The sequence below is a fragment of the Macaca nemestrina genome, chromosome 8 (assembly GCF_043159975.1).
Source record: "Macaca nemestrina isolate mMacNem1 chromosome 8, mMacNem.hap1, whole genome shotgun sequence".
Classification (NCBI taxonomy): Eukaryota; Metazoa; Chordata; class Mammalia; order Primates; family Cercopithecidae; genus Macaca; species Macaca nemestrina.
In genome coordinates, this window is record NC_092132.1 from 111,393,163 (window position 1) to 111,414,051 (window position 20,889).

At 44.1% G+C, this 20,889-nt stretch overlaps 2 protein-coding genes across 5 annotated transcripts in view; both read right to left on the bottom strand.

Moving 5' to 3' along the window:
* The window catches only part of LOC105476620 (heparan-alpha-glucosaminide N-acetyltransferase), a 51,105-nt gene extending 34,492 nt beyond the window's left edge, over nt 1-16,613 (bottom strand). For 3 of the 4 annotated variants that reach the window (XM_071068299.1, XM_071068301.1, XM_071068298.1), the window contains exons 1-2: nt 16,460-16,613; nt 10,473-10,588 (exon numbers count right to left, since the gene is read on the bottom strand). In XM_071068299.1, coding sequence (XP_070924400.1) covers nt 10,473-10,588; nt 16,460-16,577 — 234 coding nt within the window. In that variant the 5' untranslated portion in view covers nt 16,578-16,613. Of the gene's footprint in view, nt 1-10,472; nt 10,589-12,883; nt 13,043-16,459 lie in introns of those variants that run through there. The other variant, XM_071068300.1, reaches the window with a different exon arrangement.
* Nucleotides 16,614-17,961: 1,348 nt separating this feature from the next.
* The window catches only part of LOC139355853 (protein O-mannose kinase), a 55,312-nt gene continuing 52,384 nt past the window's right edge, over nt 17,962-20,889 (bottom strand). The window contains exon 6 of the mRNA XM_071068305.1: nt 17,962-20,380. The gene's annotated coding sequence lies outside the window, so the exon portion shown is untranslated. The remainder of the gene's footprint in view (nt 20,381-20,889) is intronic.

Genomic DNA, 20,889 nt, shown 5'->3' on the forward strand with positions numbered 1-20,889 from the left:
GGCTCATGTCTGTAACCCCAGCACTTTGGGGAGGCCGAAGCAGGTGGATCAGGAGGTCAAGGAAATCAAGACCACCCTGGCCAACATAGTGAAACTCCGTCTCTACTAAAAAATACAAAAATTAGCTGGACGTGGTGGCACATGCCTGTAATCCCAGCTACTCGGGAGGCTGAGGCAGGAGAATTGCTTGAACCAGGGAGTTGGAGGTTGCAGTGAGCCGAGATCGTACTACTGCACTCCAGCGTGGCAACAGAGCAAGACTCCGTCTCAAAAAAAAAAAAAAAATCACTGTGTCACTATGGAATTGTACAATCTTCACAGGTAAACTTCACAAATGAATAAGTAGAGCATACATTAAGTCTTGCATTCTGTTGTTTTATTTAATATTAAGTTTCCATGATTTTATCTAATTTGCATATTTGTAACTTAATATATGTATTATAGTCCATCAAATACTTTTGAGTATTTAGGCTGGCTTCAAAGCCTTTTAAATCTATTTATTGTTTTTGCTATATAAATTATGTGTTTTAAAATACCTACATATCAGGTTCTTTTTACTTTTTTGTTTTGTTTTGTTTTTGTTTTGAGATGGGGTCTCACTCTGTCACCCAGGTTGGAGGGCAGTGGCATGATCTCAGCTCACTGCAACCTTCACCTCCCAGGCTCAAGCAATTCTCCCACCTCAGCCTCCCAAGAAGCTGGGACCACAGGCATGCATCACTACGCCCAGCTAATTTTTTGTACTTTTTGGTGGAGATGGGGGTTTTGCCATGTTGCCCAGGCTCACCTCAAACTCCTGAACTCAGGCAATGCACCTGCCTCAGCCTCCCAAAGTGCTGGGATTACAGGCATGAGCCACCACGCCTGGCCAAAGTTCTTATTCTTTTCAATTATTTCTCTAAGGTAAATTTCTAAGGGTAAGATTACTGGATAAAAAATAGTCATTTTAGGCCGGGTACAGTGGCTCACGCCTGTAATCCCAGCACTTTGGGAGGCCGATGCGGGTGGATCACAAGGTGAGGAGATCGAGACCACAGTGAAACCCCGTCTCTACTAAAAATACAAAAAAATTAGCCGGGCATGGTGGCGGGTGCCTGTAGTCCCAGCTACTCAGGAGGCTGAGGCAGGAGAATGGCGCAAACCTGGGAGGCAGAGCTTGCAGTGAGCCAAGATTGCGCCACTGCACTCCAGCCTGGGCGACAGAGCGAGACTCCGTACTCCGTCTCAAAAAAAAAAAAAAAATTGTCATTTTAATAGGTTCGTTACAAATGACCAAATATTAGTTAAATAAATCTAATTAAAACAATATATTTATTTCTCACCAGCTTTACTAGGATTTTAGAATCATTTTTTGTTCAGTTACTATTTATATCACAGCATTAAGATTATATTTTAAAATGATCATAAATTAAATAATTCAATAATTTTGTTATTTTGTTTCCTATGGTGTGAACCATTGTTTACATACTAAGTTCCCTTGACATAATCTTAGAAATATGTCCTCATATACTATAATATTAACTTTTAAACCTCTCAAATATTTCTCCATTCTAGTGCTTTCTGTCTCATCCTGCTATGTTTTCAATTATAAATTTTAAATTTTTAATATAGCCATACTAATCTGGCTTGTTATTTCTTCCATTGCTTCATTAATTCAAAAATGTATTCTGCTGACATAGAATAGCTGAATGGATTTAAAAAAAAAAAAAAAAAGACCCAACCATATGCTGCCTACAAGAGACTCCCTTCAATTGTAAGAACACACAGACTCAAAGAAAAGGGGTGGAAAAAGGTATTCTATGCAAACGGAAACAAAAAAAGAGCAAGAGTAGCTGTACTAATACGAAAGACATAGACTTTAAGCCAAAAACTGTAAAAAGAGAAAAAGGAGGCCATTAAATAAAAGGCCATATTATAAAATGATCGGCCAGGCGCGGTGGCTCACGCCTGTAATCCCAGCACTTTGGGAGGCCGAGGCGGGCGGATCACAAGGTCAGGAGATCGAGACCACGGTGAAACCCCGTCTCTACTAAAAATACAAAAAATTAGCCGGGCGCGGTTGTGGGTGCCTGTAGTCCCAGCTACTCGGGAGGCTGAGGCAGGAGAATGGCGTGAACCCAGGAGGCGGAGCTTGCAGTGAGCCGAGATCGCGCCACTGCACTCCAGCCTGGGCGACAGAGCAAGACTCCGTCTCAAAAAAAAATAAAAATAAAAAAAAATAAAATAAAACGATCGATACAGCAGGAAGATGTAACGGTTATAAATATATATGCACCCAACATTGGAACAACTAAATATATAAAGCAATTATTAATAGACCTAAAGGGAGCAGACAAGTCTAAACAAATTTTAAAAATCAAAATCATATCAATTATCTTTCTGACCACAATGGAATAAAACTAAAAATCAGTAAGAGGAGGAACTTTGGAAACTGTACAAATCCATGAAAATTAAACAACATATTCCTGAATAACCAAGGGGTCAACGAAAAAATTTTTTAAATTAGCTGGGCATGGTGGTGGGCACCTATAATCCCAGTTGCTCGGGAGGCTGAGGCAGGAGAATCACTTGAATCCAGGGAGTGGAGGTTGCAGTGAGTTGAGATGACGCCACCTTTCTCCAGCCTGGGTGAAAGAGCAAGACTCCGTCTCAGAAAAGAAAAAATTTAAAAAGAAATTTAAAATTTTCTTGAGAAAATGTAAAAAGAAATTTAAAACTAAAAATGTTGCTTCCATATGAAAATGGAAACACAACATTCCAAAACCTATGAAATACAGCAAAACCAGTTCTAAGTGGGAAGTTTATGGCAATAAATGCCTACATCAAAAAAGTAGATGGCCAGGCACAGTGGCTCACGCCTGTATCCCCAGCACTTTAGGAGGCCAAGGCTGGCAAATCACCTGAGGTCAGGAATTCGAGACCAGCCTGGCCAATGTGGTAAAACCCCGTCTCTACTAAAAATACAAAAGTAGCCAGGCATGGCGGTGGGTGTCTGTGATCCCAGCTACTCAGGAGGCTGAGGCAGGAGAATCACTTGAACCCAGAAGGCGGAGGCTGCAGTAAGCAGTAAGCGGAGATTGCGCCATTGCACCCCAGCCTGGGCAAAAAGAGCAAAACTCCATCTCCAAAAAAAAAACCAAAAGGGTACACATTGAGGAAAGCACAGTCTCTCCAATAAATGGTGCTGGGAAACTGGATATTTACATGTAGAAGAAAGAAACTAGACCCCTATCTCTCATATCTTTCTCAAACCAACTCAAAATGGATTAAAAGCTTAAATGTAAGACCTGCAACTATGAAACTACTATAAGTAAACATAGGGGAAACACTGCATGACATTGGTGCATAGGTAACAAAAGCAAATCTAGACAAATGGGATTAAAGTAAAAAAGCCTCTGCACAGCGAAAGAAGCAATCCACAGGATGAAGACACAAGCTATAGAATGGGAGAAAATATTCACATACTACTCACCTGACAGAATATATAAGGAACTCAAATACCTCAATAGCAAAAAAAATCTCATTTTTTAAATGGACAATAAATCAAAGTAGGTATTTCTCAAAAGACATATATAACTATATATATATATATATATCGGGGAGAAAAGGAAGATACAAAAATCCCAACAGGTACATGAAAAATGCACATCACTGATAATCAGGGAAATGTAAATCAAAACCACAATAAGATAGCACCTCAACTCAGTTATTTAGATTGGGTACAATCAAAAAGACAAAAAATAACACATGCTGGCAAGGATGTGGAGAAAGGGGTACTCTTACACACTGTTGCTGGGAATGTAAATTAGTACAGCCATTATGGGAAACAATATGAAGGTTCCTAAAAATTAAAATAAAACTACCACATCATCCAACAATCTCACTACTGGGTATAGATCCAAAAGAAAGAAAATCAGTTTGTCAAAGGGATACTTGTACTCCCATGTTTACTACAGCACTATTCATAATAGCTAAGAAATGGAATCAACCTAACTATCCATCAACTGATGAATGGACAAAGAAATGTGCTATATATTCACAGAGGAATACTATCCAGCTATAAAAAAGAATAAAATCCTCTCATTTGCAGCAACATGGATAAGCCTAATGGACATTATGTTAAGTGAAATAAGCCAGACACAGAAAGACAAATACCACATGATCTCATTCGCATGTAAAAGCTAAAAATGTGACCTCACAGAAGTAGAAAGTAAATAGAGGTTAGTAGGGAAGAGGAGATGGGGAGGTTAGTCAACAGGTATAAAGTCACAGTTAGAATGGGATCAGTTCTGGTGACATATGGCACAGTAGGGTGACTACAGTTAACAATAATGTAATGTATATTACAAAATAGATGAAGAGATGATTTTGAACCATCTCACCACAAAGAAATGACAAGTGTTTTGGTGATGGAAATGTTAACTACCCTAACTTGATATTACCCAACATGTACATTGGCTGGGCATGGTGGCTCACACCTGTAATCCTAGCACTCTGGGAGGATTGTAATCCTAGCACTCTGGGAGACAGGGGGATCACTTGAGCTCAGCAGTTCGAGATACTGTACCCCATAAATATGTACAATTATTGTGTCAATTAAAAAAATAAAACTTTTTAAAAATCTATTCTGCCTTTTAAAATTTTTTTCAGTTTGTGCATTTAGGTTTCAACTTGAATCCTCTTGGAGTACTTGATACATGGTATACAGTAATTTTAAATACCTTTCCCCATGGTCTTAGTTATAATACTCTAGGTTCTTACACGAATTAGATTCTGCTTCTCACACTTACATTGGTCTGTTTGTCTTCATTTCTCTTTTTTGGCTACATAAACAATTATGGCCTCACAATATATCTTACCTAATACAGCAAGTCTCCACATTGCCCAATCTCCTTTTGGGCCATTTTTTTTTTCTTTTAAGCTAGTCAAGCATGGTTGTTGGGGGAGACAATGTCAAATCAGCTTAACAATAGCCCACAATACTTGGACCAATTTGGGCCATCTTTTGATCCTCTGACTCATTTACTTTTCCATATGAATTTTGAAATTATTTATATAGACTACATAACGGATTCTATTTACAAATTAACAACAATTGTGTTAAGTATATGAATTAACTTGGGAAACACTGTCATTTTTCCTGTTTAGTCTTGATATCAATGCTTATTGGCTATCTCTCCATTTAACCTGTATTTTTCTCATTAAAATGTATCATTTTCAGCCAGATCTGTGGTTCATGCCTGTAATTCTAGCACTTTGGGAGGCCAAGGCAGGAGAATCACTTGAGGCCAGGAGTTCCAAATCAGTTTGAGCAACACAGCAAGACCCTGTCTCCACAAAAGATTTTTAAATAAAAAATTAGCTAAGTGTCATGGTCCATGCCTATAGTCCTAGCTACTTGGGAGGCTGAAGCAGAAGGATTTCTTGAGCCCAGGAGTTTGAGAGTGCAGTGAGTCATGATCACACACCACTGCACTCCAACCTGGGCTACAGAGCAAGACTCTGCCTCAAAAACAAAAAAATCATTTCTCAGCTTGTTCTTACTTCGATTCAGCTCTCAATTTCTAGCTTATGTATTTATTAATATTATTGCTTCTTTTCCTTTTTGTTTCGAAAATTACACTGTTTGCTTTCAAAAACCTTGAGATCCCTACTGAATAGCTTTGCATTTCCCCTTTTCTTTCTTGAGATAGACTCTCACTCTGTCACCCAGGCTGGAGTGCAGTAGCGTGCTCTCAGCTCACTACAACCTCCGCTTCCCAGGTTCAAGTGATTCTCCTGCCTCAGCCTCCGAGTAACTGGGACTACAAGCGCCCACCACCATGCCCAGCTAATTTCTGTATTTTTAGTAGAGACGGGGTTTCACCATGTTAGTCAGGCTGGTCTCAAACTCCTAACCTTCAAGTGATCTGCCCACCTGGGCCTCCCAAAGTGCTGGGATTACAGGTATGAACTACTGCGTCTAGCCTCCCCTTTTCTTTCCAATTAACATAAAGACCAACCTCCAAAGCTACAAGGAGGGGTGAATTGTAGCTCTGCCACCTAACAGCTAGGTAACCCAAAAAAAGTCACTGTATTTTTCTTAATTTCAGTATCTCCAGCAAATCCTCTCTCCTGCATAGAATCTCTCTATTGGAGTGTTATAAGTTAAATGAGACAGACCTAAAACACTGAACAAGTCCTCAGGAAAACAGTAGCTGCGATTTCTATTACCATCATCTTTATTATTATGAACATTTACATGCGTTTTTTCATAGGAATTGCTTTGGCCTGATTTAAAGATTTTCTAAGAAATGCTCGTATTTATATTATAACCCTTATTAGTTTGTTTCTTTGTTGTGCAGAGGTATGAGGTAGAATATATATATAATCCCTGCTTTTTAAAATTTATTCAGTCTCTTTTGACTTAACATAGGATGAGTGTTTTGTGAAACAAATACATACAGGAATTTTTGAATTTGAATTTATCTACTTTTTTCATTTAATTTCTGCCACATATGTTACTTATGTCTATTGCCAGTAATACTGACACATGGAGAGGTCTCGCTCTGCTTCAGCTTATAGGTACTCAGTCACGAAACGCTCCCAGGGAGCTCAGGGGCAGGTTCCATTATTTTTCCAGCTTCACGGGGGAAGAGAAGCAGAGAGAAGGTAAGAACTCCCATACCCAAAGTAACACAAGTGACAGAGGTGGGATTTAAACCAGACACTTGGACTGCAGAATCCAAGCTCTTAACCACCTCACTCCCTGACATTGTTCAGCTCAGTTCACCAGCTCTATGATGAAACCTTCAAATGTTTGCCCTGATAAGAGTATCTTATCATTTGTCTCTACTATGACTTTGCTTTGTATTATTAGCTGCTACCATTATTTCTGATGTACTTTGGGGACCCACATAAATTTATTTTTATTTAGGGTGTTCATATTTTAGTATTAGTATTTACTATTTATGCAAATGCTTAACTAGCCCCTTTTATTCTAACATCTACTTCATCAAAAAGTACAAGTTTTCATTGTATTCTTTATGAGTGCAATAATATATTTTAGTTTTTAATACTTTATTTACCAATGTATGTATGTATAGCTCTTCTCTTTTCAAAAGCAATTTTAAATATTCACAATATCTTCTTTTTACGTATTTTCCACATTGTACAGTCTTGTTTCTTTTTTCTTTTTTCTTTTTTTTTTTTTTTAAAGAGATGAGATCTTACTTTGTTGCCCAAGCTGGTCTCAAACTCCTACCTCAAGTGATCATCTCGCCTTGGCTTCCCAAAGTGCTGGGATTACAAGTGTGAACTACCTCACATGGCTCAGTCTTCTTTTTTTAGTAATATTTTAAAGATACAGAAACATTAACTGTTTACCATACTGAGAACATCTTACTTATAAAAACTAAATGCTGGCCAGGCACGGTGGCTCACATCGGTAATCCCAGCACTTTGGGAGGCCAAAGCAGGCGGATCACAAGGTCAGGAGTTCAGGACCAGCCTGGCCAAAACGGTGAAACCCTGTCTCTACTAAAAATACAAAATTATCAGGCGCGGTGACGGGTGCCTGTAATCCCAGCTACTCGGGGGGCTGAGGCAGGAGAATCACTTGAACCCAGGAGGTGGAGGTTGCCATGAGCCGAGATCGTTCCACTGCCCTCCAGCCTGGGCGACAAAGCAAGACTCCGTCTTAAAATAAATAAATAAATAAAATAAATGGTCTTTCTACTTTAAGGAAGTAAGATAAAGAAGGAAACAGAACAGGAAATTCTTCAACTCAGCTAGTAACTGACCTCTTGGGCATATCTTCACCTTAAATATCTTAAAGATATCCTTCCATCAGCCCCAGATTTTTATTATCTGGTATACTGAATATACAAAGTTATTATCATTTGCATTTTTTTACATGCTTGTGTTTCCTAAAACCTACATCTGCTTAAAATTTTTAAAATTATCATTAAAGTTCAAAATTTATGTTCAAAGTTTCTATCTAGACAAATTTTATCAGTCTCTGGTTAATCTTAAAAGGTTCATAAGTGTCTTTCCAGTTTCCAGGCTAAAATCTTTTTTACTATAATGGGATATTTTCTACTACTATGATTAAATACAAACCCTGTGTCACTTCTTTATACATTTTCCTGACATAATTATCTCCATTCTTTTAAATAAATTGGCAATTTTTTTCTTAAAACAGTCTCATGCAGTTAATTCTTCTGTTTGTTTGTTTGTTTATTTATTTATTTTAAGACAGAGTCTCACCCTGACACCCAGGCTGGAGTGCAGTGGCTCAATCTCAGCTCACTGCCACCTCTGCTTCCCGGGGTTAAACGATTCTCCTGCCTCAGCCTCCCAAGTAGCTGGGATTACAGGCACACACCACTGTGCCCAGCTAATGTTTGTATTTTTAGTAGAGATGGGGTTTCACCATGCTGGCCAGGCTGGTCTCAAACGCCTCACCTCATGATCTGCCCACCTAGGCCTCCCAAAGTGCTAGGATTATAAGAGTGAGCCACCGTGCATGGTCTGTTTTCCTGTTTTTTAATTCTTTCTTTTTTTTTTTTTTTTCTTGAGATGGAGTTTCACTCTTGTTGCCTAGGTTAGAGTGGGCACGATCTCGGCTCACTGCAACCTCTGCCCCCACCAGGTTCAAGTGATTCTCCAGCCTCAGCCTCCCAAGTAGCTGGGATTACAGGCACCTGTTACCATGCCCAGTTAATTTTTTGTATTTTTTAGTAGAGATTGGGTTTCATCATGTTGGCCAGGCTGGTCTTGAACTCCAGACCTCAGATGATCCACCCTCCTTGGCCTCCCAAAGTGCTGGGATTACGGTGGTGCCCGGCCTCTTTTTTAATTCTTTAATTTGTCCATAGCATCATTGTTGTACTCCAGTGACCCTATTTGTTTTATTCTAATAATGGTCTTACTTGCCCTACACCTAACACCTTGACAACAGTCTTTTCCCTGCTCAACTTGTTTTTCTGTGGATTTTAGACCCTTATTGTCTTTAGAAGACATTTTGCCCATTCACTGAAGTATCTGATTCCTGTCACTTTTTAATTTCAGCTATTGTTGATTATTTTCAAGATTCTTTTAGGTTCTTCTTGTGGGCCAATAAATTTTTTCTTTGTCTTAAGCTACTTTTTCTTAATAGACTTTTGCTTGTTTCATATTACTTTACAGAGCTTTCAGTAGGTTTATTCAAATAGAGAAGGTATCACCTATTGCTCCATCATCTTTTCAGCTGGTGCCCACACTGGAGATTTTAAGTTTGTTTTTTAAAGCATTTACAGTAAACAGTCACCCAATATAAATTAAAATTCATCCTCTGATGGTAGGTATAATAAAGCTCTCAATTTGGCAATAAAATTTTTTTTTTTGAGACAGAGTTTTGCTTTTGTTGCCCAGGTTAGAGTGCAACGGTGCAATCTCAGCTCACTGCAACCTCCACCTCCCGGGTTCAAGTGATTCTCCTGCCTCAGCCTCCCACGTAGCTGGTATTAGACCTCAGGTGATCCACCCGCCTCGGTCTCCCAAAGTGCTGGAATTACAGGCGTAAGCCACTGTGCCCAGTAAAAACATTTTATCATTTCAATTTTTATTTTAGATTTAGGGGCACATGTGCAGGTTTGTTACATGGGTATATTGCATGATACTAAAGTTTGGGACCTGAATGATCCTGTCTCCCAGGCGGTGAGCACAGTACCCAGTAGGTAGTTTTTCAGCCATATAGGTACTGCTCGGCTGTAGTACCCAAGTTTTTCAGTACTGCTTGGGTACTGCAGCTCAAATAGTCCCTAGTATCTCCTGTTCCCACCTTTATGTTCATGAGTACCCAATGCTTAGCTCCTCTTAGAAGTGAGAACATACAGTATTTAGCTTTCTGTTCCTGTGTTAATTCACTTAGGATATTGGCCTCCAACTGCATCCATGTTGCTACAAAGGACATGATTTCGTTCTTTTTTTATGGTTACATAGTAGAGTATTTTATTTTACATAAAAGAATAGCCTTGTCCTTAAAAGCAACAAGGTCTAGAATAGGAGTAAAACCTTCAGAGAAAACGCATTTGTTATCATCAGGGAGGCAGGGCCTCGGAATAACTGCCACTCCCTCAACTTGCACCTTCCTGCTGGCTGCCCACTCTGCTGGCCCCTGGAGAATACCCTGGTGTCCCACTCCTTCCTTCTCTGGTCCAGCAAGAGGGTTTTGCACTAGAGGGGAGGAAAATAAAACATAGTCTATCAAGGTTGTTCATCCCTGAGAACTGCTTTTTTAAAGGATGGGTAGATGAAAAGATAAAAATGGATGCTGTGCATTCCTAGGCATCCTCCTCTGACTGTATTTCTTCTGATTCTTTATATAGCTTCTTTGTTTCCTTAGGTGCAAAACTGAAATTAACTTGTGAGGGGCTTTAGATATGAAAGCATTAAGGATCATATCAAACAAGCCCCAAAGCAAACAGAACTGAGTGTGAACTGATACATACGTGATAACAGCATTCAGATTTCCAGTAGACAGTCAAGTTGGCCCCAAGAAGTTCATTATGGATGAGTAGCAAAGCCTGATCCATCTTCAGCTCTACATGTCTTTTTTTGTCTAAGTCTGGTAAAAATTAGGAAAAGTTAAAAAAAAAAAAAAAAAGAAGGTAACCGAAAGATGTGTTAGAGACAAAGTACATTCATGTGAACAGTTGCTTCCAGTAGTGCTTCTCAAAACCCTACACTCTGGGATTTCTGTGGTCTCCCACACATTACTTTGTGTATGTGCAGATATATGTGCGTGCATGCATGTGCACACACACGCAGGTCTCCTTTTGCACAGATGTCTCTACTACAAAAGAGGATTCAGTCAACACCACTCACATCTAGTGCATCAAAGGATCGTGTGAGGAACTTATATTCATCAAGTGCTAAGATGTGACATGTACTGAATTTAGTAGTTTCCCTACAGTAATGACAATCTCATGAGCTAGGTATTCCCCCCCCCCCTTTACAGATGAATAAATTAAGCCTCTCAAGAATTACCTAACTGTCTGTGGTCACGGTTTTTCAATGAAATCGCTGATATGAACCCAATTTGTATGACTCTAAAGTTCAAGCTTTCTCCCCTACCATGTTACTCAGCTGCGACTGTAGCCAGGCAGCTTGTTAGAAATGCAGAACTCACTTGAGTCAGACAGGTTAGCAAGGCCCAGGGGTGGGGTGCACGTGCCTCGAAAGTTTAAGAAGTGCTGCTTTCTATCACTTTGTTTCGGAGTTTGGAATCTCCTAATTTTCATGGCAGATCGGAGAGGGGTAAGGAGATAGTTTTAAGACAAGCCTCAGTCTGAAGGGCAGAGAAACTCACTGCTTCCTGGATTCACTCATCACACAGCTCACCAGTTCACTAGATGATGTTCTGAGGATGACAGAAAGATGACACACATTCTAAAATCATGTGTGCCAATTTGGTAGGAAAAATAGAGTGAACTGCTCTTGTCAAAAGTCAAAGCAAAGTGGTTCATTTCAACCAACTGGCCGTTTATATGATATTATATAAAAGAGAAGTTAATTTATCCTCTAAGTAAATTCACCCAAAAGAAAAAAATGGGGAACTACTTAATAACACAATGAGGAAGGTAAGAACTCGGTTCTCTATTTTGTAATGGGAAAGCTTCCTCTGGGCTCCCTAGTCACTCATTTGAATGGCAGAATCGGGAATTCTTCACATAGCCAGCTCAATCCCTCTTGCTCTGTCACCCAGGCTGGAGTGCAGTGGCGCGATCTCGGCTCACTGCAACCTCTACCACCTGGGTTCAAGCCATTCTTCTGCCTCAGCCTCCCGAGTAGCTGGGACTACAGACACGTACCACCAAACCCAGCTAATTTTTGTATTTTTAGTAGAGACGGGGTTTCACCATGTTGGCCAAGATGGTCTCGATCTCTTGACCTCGTGATCTGCCCACCTCAGCCTCCCAAAGTGCTGGGATTATAGGTGTGAGCCACTGTGTTGGGCCTCAATCCCTCATTTTTAAGTTTATCTTAATTTACCCTTATTTAGCTCTCAGTGAAGACAAGCCCTGCAGTATAAAACTCTTAATAATCCACTACAGTTTTTTGTTCTCTAGGCCAAAGAAAGCTTTCACAATCATTTTTTCTGTTCTTTGGTCTCCTGGAAAGCTTTCAATGGAAGCAAGGTTTGGGACCTGGAGTATGACATAGTGGGATAAATTCAATTTAAACTTGAATCTGAACCACAACCTGCCTCAGGTTCCTCACCAATAAATTAAGGGTCATAAGAGTATGTGCTTCATGAGACCGTTGGGAAAGCTAAACTTGACCACCTACGAAACGGTTGGCACAGAAATAAAACAAGTGCTCAACACATGGACGTTATAGTGATCCAGGCCACATCCAACCAATGCAGAGGTCAACAGAGCCTCTTCAGGATCGGAACATCCAGTTAATTTTTTTTTTTTTTTTTTGAGACAGAGTCTTGCTCTGTCTCCCAGACTGGAGTGCAGTGGCCCACTGCAGCCTCAACCTCCTGGGCTCAAGCAATCTTCCCACGTCAGCCTCCCAAGTAGTTGGGACTACAGGAACATGCTAGCACATCCAGCTATTTTTTTTTTTTTTTTTTTTTTGTATTTTTTTGTAGACACAGGGTTTCACCATGTTACCTAGGCTGGTCTCAACCTCCTGGGCTCAAGTGATTCACCCACCTCGACCTCCCAAAAGTGTTAGAACTACAGGCGTGAGCCACCACACTGGGCCCAAGAGTAAAATCTTTAACCAAAAACAGGCTTTTGAATAGCTTCTGATATGCTTTACAACATTTCTCTCCAATTTAGGCGTGCTGATTTCTAACGACAACTGTGATGGTTGAGATCGCCCAGATAATACAAAGAACCACACTTACCAAAGAATCACCAGGCCCCAACAGCTCTGTGAAATAGCTCCTGGTGAGTCGGGCGTGGTGGCTCACGCCTGTAATCCCAGCACTTTGAGAGGCCCAGGCGGGCGGATCATGAGGTCAGGATATCGAGACCATCCTGGCTAACACGGTGAAACGCCCTCTCTATTAAAAAAATACAAAAAAAAAAAAAAAAAATTAGCCAGGCGTGGTGGCAGGCGCCTGTAGTCCCAGCTACTCGGGAGGCTGAGGCAGGAGAATGGCATGAACCCGGGAGGCAGAGTTTGCAGTGAGCTGAGTTCACCCCACTGCACTCCAGCCTGGGGGACAGAGCGAGACTCTGTCTCAAAAAAAAAAAAAAATAAAGAAAAAAGAAAAAGAAATAGCTCCTGGTGTCTCCATTCTGGGATGAGGCATCTGAAGGTCACCTACTATCAGCCAGGATTTAAGCTGAGGTCAGTCTAACTGTGCACCTAACCGCTAACCAGTCTCCTGAGCCTCAACAGATCCCTCCCTATCAGCCCAGCCTGATTAGCCTTTTCCATGTTTTCCTCATTTGTTAGCCTGGTGGATAGAAAATGGCACGTCCGGCCGGGCGCAGTGGCTCACGCCTGTAATCCCAGCACTTTGGGAGGCCGAGGCGGGCGGATCACAAGGTGAGGAGATCGAGACCACGGTGAAACCCCGTCTCTACTAAAAATACAAAAAATTAGCCGGGCGCGGTGGCGGGCGCCTGTAGCCCCAGCTACTCAGGAGGCTGAGGCAGGAGAATGGCGTAAACCCAGGAGGCGGAGCTTGCAGTGAGCCGAGATCGCGCCACTGCACTCCAGCCTGGGCGACAGAGCGAGACTCCGTCTCAAAAAACAAAAAAAAAAAAAAAAAAAAAAGAAAATGGCACGTCCTAATTATTTTAGTTTTGAACTTGTGATTAACTAGTTTGAACATGTTTTCCAAATGTTTACCATCAGTATGTGCCTTTCATATGAATTCTGGAATTATTTATTTAACCACTTTTATTTAATCCCTGACACCTTCTGAGGTATTTGCATAACTTCTCTACATTACAGACAAAAATATTAAATCTTTTGTCAATTTGTCATCATTGTTTTAAAAGTTTTCATTTCCCTTCTTCAGTTTTAATGGCTTCCATTTTCAAATTTCTAGTCACTCTCTGTAGACTTTTTCCTACACTTGATCATGGCCAATAGACGATGAAGCCATGAGCTTTTCCTTCGTAATTTCTCCACATACCATCATCCCGTCGTAGATGGAATAAGTACTGTGTGTACTCATGTTTCTCTAAGCCTCTGGTGGTGAGCGGAATAAGGTACTTGTTTTATACTTAGATTATCCACATGAATTTTAGGCTGAAAGCTCTTCATTGTCATTGTTACTAACTATGCTATTTGGGAATGTGCAGAGGGGCTCAGTTTTCAGTGAATGTCAGAATTACCTCAGGAAGCTCTAAAAAAACAACAAAAGTTAACAATGCCCTGGCCCCATTCCAGACTAATTAAATCAGAATCTCTACCCAATCAGCATGATTTTTTAAATTTCCCACAAAAAACAACGAACCTCCCAAAGGGATTCGACTGTGCAGCCGAGGGTGAGGAACACAGCTAGGGAACCACAGCTAGAGACTGTCAGAGTAAAGCCAGCGGATTTTGACACCTTTTTTGTTTTACTTTGCATTATTTGAATGTGGTATTTTAAAATAATAATAACAGTCTGTATCACTTACAGACACGACCAAAGGACCCAATTACTAAGCCATCAAATATGACCTCGAAACTGAGCTTGATGTTCAGCTTCAAGAAAAAGCTGTCACCTTCCCACACAGCAGCTGACCTAAGAAATTCCAGGGCAATACCCACAGAGCGTTACCGACAAAAGAACAATTAATTCCTTCTCTCTCCTCTGGTCTACATCGTCTTGGTGGGCAAATAACCAAATAAAGCCACCTTCCAATAGAGCGGGGATAAATGTGCTGCTTGTGTATTACACTTTTATTTCCTTTCCAAGTATTTAATTTCTGGTCTAGCTCTCTTCTAGTGAGTTATCTTAGCTGGGCATATTTTTAAAGACTTAGTCTACTTTTTTTTTTTTTTTCAAGTAAATGCTGAATTTTCAAAAAGGAAGATGATGGATGACGTTTTTAGTAGGAAAGCTGTGCAGCCCAAACATGGGCTCCACGCGGCAGGAAAAGCCTTGCGGTCTCAACGCGGCTTCCCTTCACTACCAGTGATTACTATTTACAAATCACCTCTACCTAAAGTAAGTGCCCTTTGATAAGCTACTACTGGTGCTAAAATGCAAAGAGCGTTCAGCGGGATCAGTCCCTGACAATTGTGATCAGGCAGATTACATAACCTCCCCGGGGTCCTTGCAATTTTAAAGGAGGGGAGGGCAGGAGATCCAGGTTGGGTGAATCAAGGAGCACACAAAATGTAATCCGCTGAGCCGCTTTTCCAAAATTCACGACGCATTTCTCCTCCAGCTTCTGCCTGGGGAGGAGGGGTCGTTTGAACTCCATACACAGACACTAAAACTTCGTATTATGACCAAGATAAGGGCGCGAAAGGGGAAAGAAAAGCAGGTGATTCCCACCGTCCCAGGTGTGGACCCTTCTACCCAAAGGGGTTTGCGGTGCTTGCCCGACCCCTCTGGGAGGGGCGTGTGCGAAGGACCTCCTAAGGCCTGGGGCTCCCCGGTCCAGGGGTCTAGATGGAGGCCTGGAATCTGTATTTGTCATCGTAGCCAGTTGTGCAATCACAGGCTGAGCTGAGCGCCTCTTAAGCCAGAGCACTGGACAGGAGCCCGGGGCCCGGGGCCGGGGCCCCGGCAAAAGCGCCCAGCCCAGCCCCTCCCAGGCCGCGACCCCGACTCGGAGGCGGCGGCTTCCCAGTCACCCTGGAGGGAAAACGCGCCGAGGGGAGACGCGCGAAGGGCTCCCCCGGGACCGGGCTGCATGCAGGCCGCGCCCCCACCGCCTTCTCCGCGGTTCCTCACCCGCCGCACATCTACGCGGGTTCAACCCCAGCGCGGGGCAAAAGCGCGTCCCGGCCCCGGGCTTCCCACCCGCTGAAGCCAATGGGTCGCACGGCTCCGGCGCCACGTCCTCGGGGGCTAGGCCCTCGGGGAAGTGACCCTGCTCTAAGTCCCTGCGAACAGTGGACTGGGTGCAGGGGGAGTCCGAGCCCCCCCGCCCCGGTCCTTGGCTGGCCCGTCTCCTGGCTGCCAGTGTGGGGAATTCCCAGCGTCCCGATCCGAGGCCTCTGTTTAGACCGAAGGCGCCGGGACGCAGGTTCTGCAGGGGTGGGCGCCGCCTGGGCGCCCAGGTGCCACTCCGCCGCGGCCCGAACCGCCCCCTCCCCCGCCTCCGCTGGGCCCGGCCGCAGCAGCCCGAAGTCCGGCCTCCGGTCTGGGGCGTGGGACCGCGAAGTCGCAGAAACAGCCTGGGCCGTGGGGGCGGTTCCGGCCCGGCCTAGCCCTCGGCGCCGCGCACGGAGGTAGGGGCGGCGCCGCGGGGAGGGGACGCCGCGCTCGGAGCCAGCCGGGCGGCGGTAGGAGGCGTGCACTCACCTCGAGGCGGCGCGGCCTGGGCATCGCGCTCCGAAGAGCCGCCGGGGGCCAGCAGCGCGGCGCTCAGCACTGACGCGGCCAGCAGCAGCACGACCAGCGCCCTGCCCGCACCGCTCATGCCCGCCGACCGCTCGGCCGCCCCTGCCTGCCCGCCGCGCCCCGCCCTGCGCTGCTCCGCCGCGGACGCCCGCGCGCCCGTCATGCCCCCTCCGCTGCCGTCACCGCCGCCTGAGTCACCGCGGGAGGCGGAGGCGCCCGGGAGCCGCGGGCGGGGGAACCCAGGGGCCGGGCCGGGCCGGGCCATGCTAGGCCCTGCCCTGGGGGAGCTGGCCAAGAAAGAAGCCAACGCTCTGCGCCCCTGCATTGGGAGTGTTTGTCCTCGGGAGGAGAAACGGCCGGAAGAGAGGCCCCTGCAGGCTAGGAGCCTTCCTCCCCCGCCCCACCTTCCCCAGCCGCATTCTGCCAAACTCCCGCGCCAGCCAGCCACTCTCCGCACGGGTGTCAGAGCCTCGGTCCCTGTTTTGGAAAACGCCTCAGTAAGCAAGACTGCAGAGTCCCTGCCCCCAAGGCGTTTATTACCCAGAGGGAGAGGCACGACTTAGAAGCCACCAAGCGGCCCCATCTCTTGGAAGAGCCCCAGGCCAGGCTGACAAAGTGGAAGGGAGCAGGCCGAGGAGTCTGCACACCCGTTCCAGGCTGTATTCCGGGAGACGCTATCGCAGGTATAAGGGACGAGTACAGTAATACCTATAGCAGACGTGTTTGTAATTGCAAAACCTTGTCAAGCTGAATGTTCACCAGCGAGAAAACAAACTGCCCCACAGCAGGCGAAGTGCTCTACAGCTTCCCGCATCCACATGGATGAATCTCAAAACACAAGGCTGGGGAAAATGCAAATTGCAGAATGCCTTTGTAATAACTTATATAAAGCAAAACAATAATGTATGTTGTTTAGGGATATCCATATGTGTAAGGAAAATACAAAGGCACACATGAAAATGATGCGGGACGGTGGGGGTCCTTGTCACACGCCAGGAAAGATTAGGCTCTCAGACCATTTGAAGGGTAAGGCAGGGTTTTATTGGGTGTAAAGGAAGAAAAAGGGGAACAGGGACTCAGCAGAGCCAGAGTTCTAGTTGTAGGCTCCCCACCTCACAGATTAAATCCCAGATTCCACGGAGGAAGAGGGCCAGGCTCCTCCCAGCTGTAAACTGAGGAGGGAACTTCTGTGGCTCCGCCCCAGTGCAGTGCATAGACCAGTGGGAATTTTACCAGGGAACCCTTCCCATCTGGCTGTCTCATTCCCCCTTCTAAAGAAGTCCATCTAACTGCCATTAGAATAAGGATAGGGACAAAGAAGGATCTTAGCTGTTTCCTGCTGACAGGAGGCACTGTTTTGGGAAAATGGCAATCAGATCTCCCTCATAGGCCTATCTAAGGATCCCCGGCAGAAGGGTCCATGGTCCAAGGCTCCAGTTGCATGACCGTTTGATGTCCTGAAAGCAGGAAGAGACAAACTGGGTTATTAAAACACATATGGCCGGGCACGGTGGTTCACGCCTGTAATCCCAGCACTTTGGGAGGCCAAGGCAGGTGGATCACAAGGTCAAGAGATCGAGAGCATCCTGGCCAACATGGTGAAACCCTGTCACTATTAAAATACAAAAAATCAGCTGGGTGTGGTGGCGGGTGCCTGTAGTCCCAGCTACTTAGGAGGCTGAGGCAGGAGAATCACTTGAACCCGGGAGGCAGAGGTTGCAGTAAGCCGACATTACACCACTGCACTCCAGCCTGGCAGGTCAGGAGTTCGAGACCAGCCTGGCCAACATGGTGAAACTCTGTCTCTACTAAAAATACAAAAATTAGCCAGCCCTGGTGGTGCCTACCTGTTCTCCCAGCTACTCAGAAGGTTGAGGCAGGAGAATCGTTTGAACCCGGGAGGCGGAGGTTGCAGTGAGCCAAGACCATATCACTGCACTCCAGCTTGGGTGACAGAGTGAGACCCTGTCTCGGGGAGGGGAGGGGAGGGACAAGGGGAGGGGAGGGACAAAGGGAGGGGAGGGGAGGGGAGAAACAAGGGGAGGGATAAGGACAGCTCAAAAATCCTGAGGCCTTTTACCAATTTGTACAGGGGGGCCAAAAGTCCGAATGGTAAACAGCTTTACTCTTTTGCTGGCATGTTGCATGTTGGGCTTCTGGGTTCCCTTCCCCTAAAACCAATCCTAAGCCAGCCAGTTTAAGGTTTGGGAAATTAACTCTTTCCAGTTTGAAAAATGGATCTGAGGAGAGCGTCCCATAGTATGGAGACACAATTACCATTGTAATTGTGAACCAAGGAGAAAGGAAAAAAGAAGGCATTTTTTCAAAGGAATCCGAAGGGTTCAAGATGCATTTGAAAGTGGTGCAGACTGAAGATAAATGGCTACCCATATAGAAAGAGGGGAGCAGGCATCCCTGGTTCCCTTCTCTTCCTGGCAGATACCTGGGGTACGTGAGGGACAGAAGGAATAGCGTCCTATTCCATTCTTGCATCCCCAAGTCCTGGCAACCTTGGCAAGTGCTACCATGAGTGCCAAAGCGGCTTGCATCAGAAATCTTGGAATTCCTTAGACCTCACTTATGCTCAGGGGTTGGGGGGTTGCATGGACTCCTTCTCATAAGCCAAATGCTAAAGAAAAACTGTGGAACTGAGTCCTCCAACAAGGGAGAGAAAAGCATGTCTTGTGACACACCCAGATAACTGGTGGCTATAGTTATGCTTGCTAGGATTTGGGTGCATGGTGCTTGGCTTTGGTTAGCTCCCTTGGTCTTACTTTCCCAAAAGGAAACCTCTGGATGATGGGCACCCTATTTATTATCATCGCCTGGCAGAATTTGCAGGATAATTGCTTATAACTAGAATACTAATCCAGATTTTTTTACATTACGCATCCCTCTTGTTCTTTCTGAGCTGTAGCTGGAGATTGCTGGTTGGTTCACAAGCAGGGTTACCCTAAAAATGTAGGCAAAAACTTAAAAACAACTGAGTTTAGAATTGAATGATAAATGTATAAGTTTTGGAACATAATTTCTCTCCAGTCCTCATTGTTTAAAAAAAAAAAAAGAAATTATGATAGGACTCAGTTATTTGCAAAATAGACTTCAGTCTTACACTTGGCCTGATTATTTACATAAAGTGCAGCAAGAATAATTATTTCTACAAAGGCCTTTTGAACTGGCTTTGATGGAACTCTGTTCCACAAGGAATCTCAGGTAAGATAAAGCCAAGCCCAGCCATGAGCTGGGCTAATCCTCTCCTCTTAAGGTCCCACAATACACCCTGGGTTGGGTGATCCTCTCCTCTTAAGGTCCCAAGATAAACTTGGAGCTCCGGGACCCATTAGAAAGTGACATTCTTTACTGACCACAGGTCAGGAACCCTATACAGGGACTGTGTAGACAAGAGTATTAGGCCAGTTTCCCCACTGGGCTTTTATTGGCTCTGCAAGTCGAGACTGACTCTTTAAACAGAAGCATAGCCTTCCAGTCAAAGCCTTGGGAAAATAACCAGTTTTTCCAATTGTGTCTTGTTACAAAAGATAAACGGATTCTTATCGCACCAATCCAAACAACTATATTGCCATAAGTTAAGAATACTCACAGATAGTTTCCAGGTTCTAGAGGAACCAGGCCGGGCACGGTGGCTCACGGCTAATCCCAACACTTTGGGAGGCCAAGGCGGGCAGATCACTTGAGGTCAGGAGTTCGAGACCAGGCTGGACAACATAGTGAGACACCATCTCTACTAAAAATACAAAAAGTACCTGGGCATGGTGGCCCCCACCTGTAGTCCCAGCTACTCAGGAGGCTGCTGCAGGAGAATCGCTAGAGCCGGGGAGGCGGAGGTTGTAGTGAGCCAAGATCCCTTCACCGTAGTCCAGCCTGGGCAAAAGAGCAAGACTGTCCACAAAAAAAAAAGGAACCAGGCAAAGAGAAACAAGCATGCTCCAAATCTTGTTCACAGGAGTATACCTCACTCAATTATTAAAGACCATAAATAGTTTAAAATAAGTTTCCCTGACTCTGAAAAAAAAAACAAGGATCAGCAATATTGCCAGCAAGTCAAAAAGGTTGCTTCAGCTTTGAGTTCAGTCCATTTAGTTCTTGTTTTGCTTGATATTCGTGAACACTTCAGCTCTTTATGAGTCCTGTACATTTTCCTTTATTCCAACATGACAATCTCCAAAGTTATCAGAAACCTGTATTTGAGAGTACCTGCCAGAGTCCTATTGTTTATTATAAACCATCTTTTGAAAATGATTAAAACCAGACAACAATTGTCTGTGAATAGCAAAATGTCCAGGTTAGTTGCAGTTAGAAACACAATTGACAAAGAAGTTTGGCTATCTCTGTAGTTTACAATAACTTAAAATAACAACCTTAATTATGGT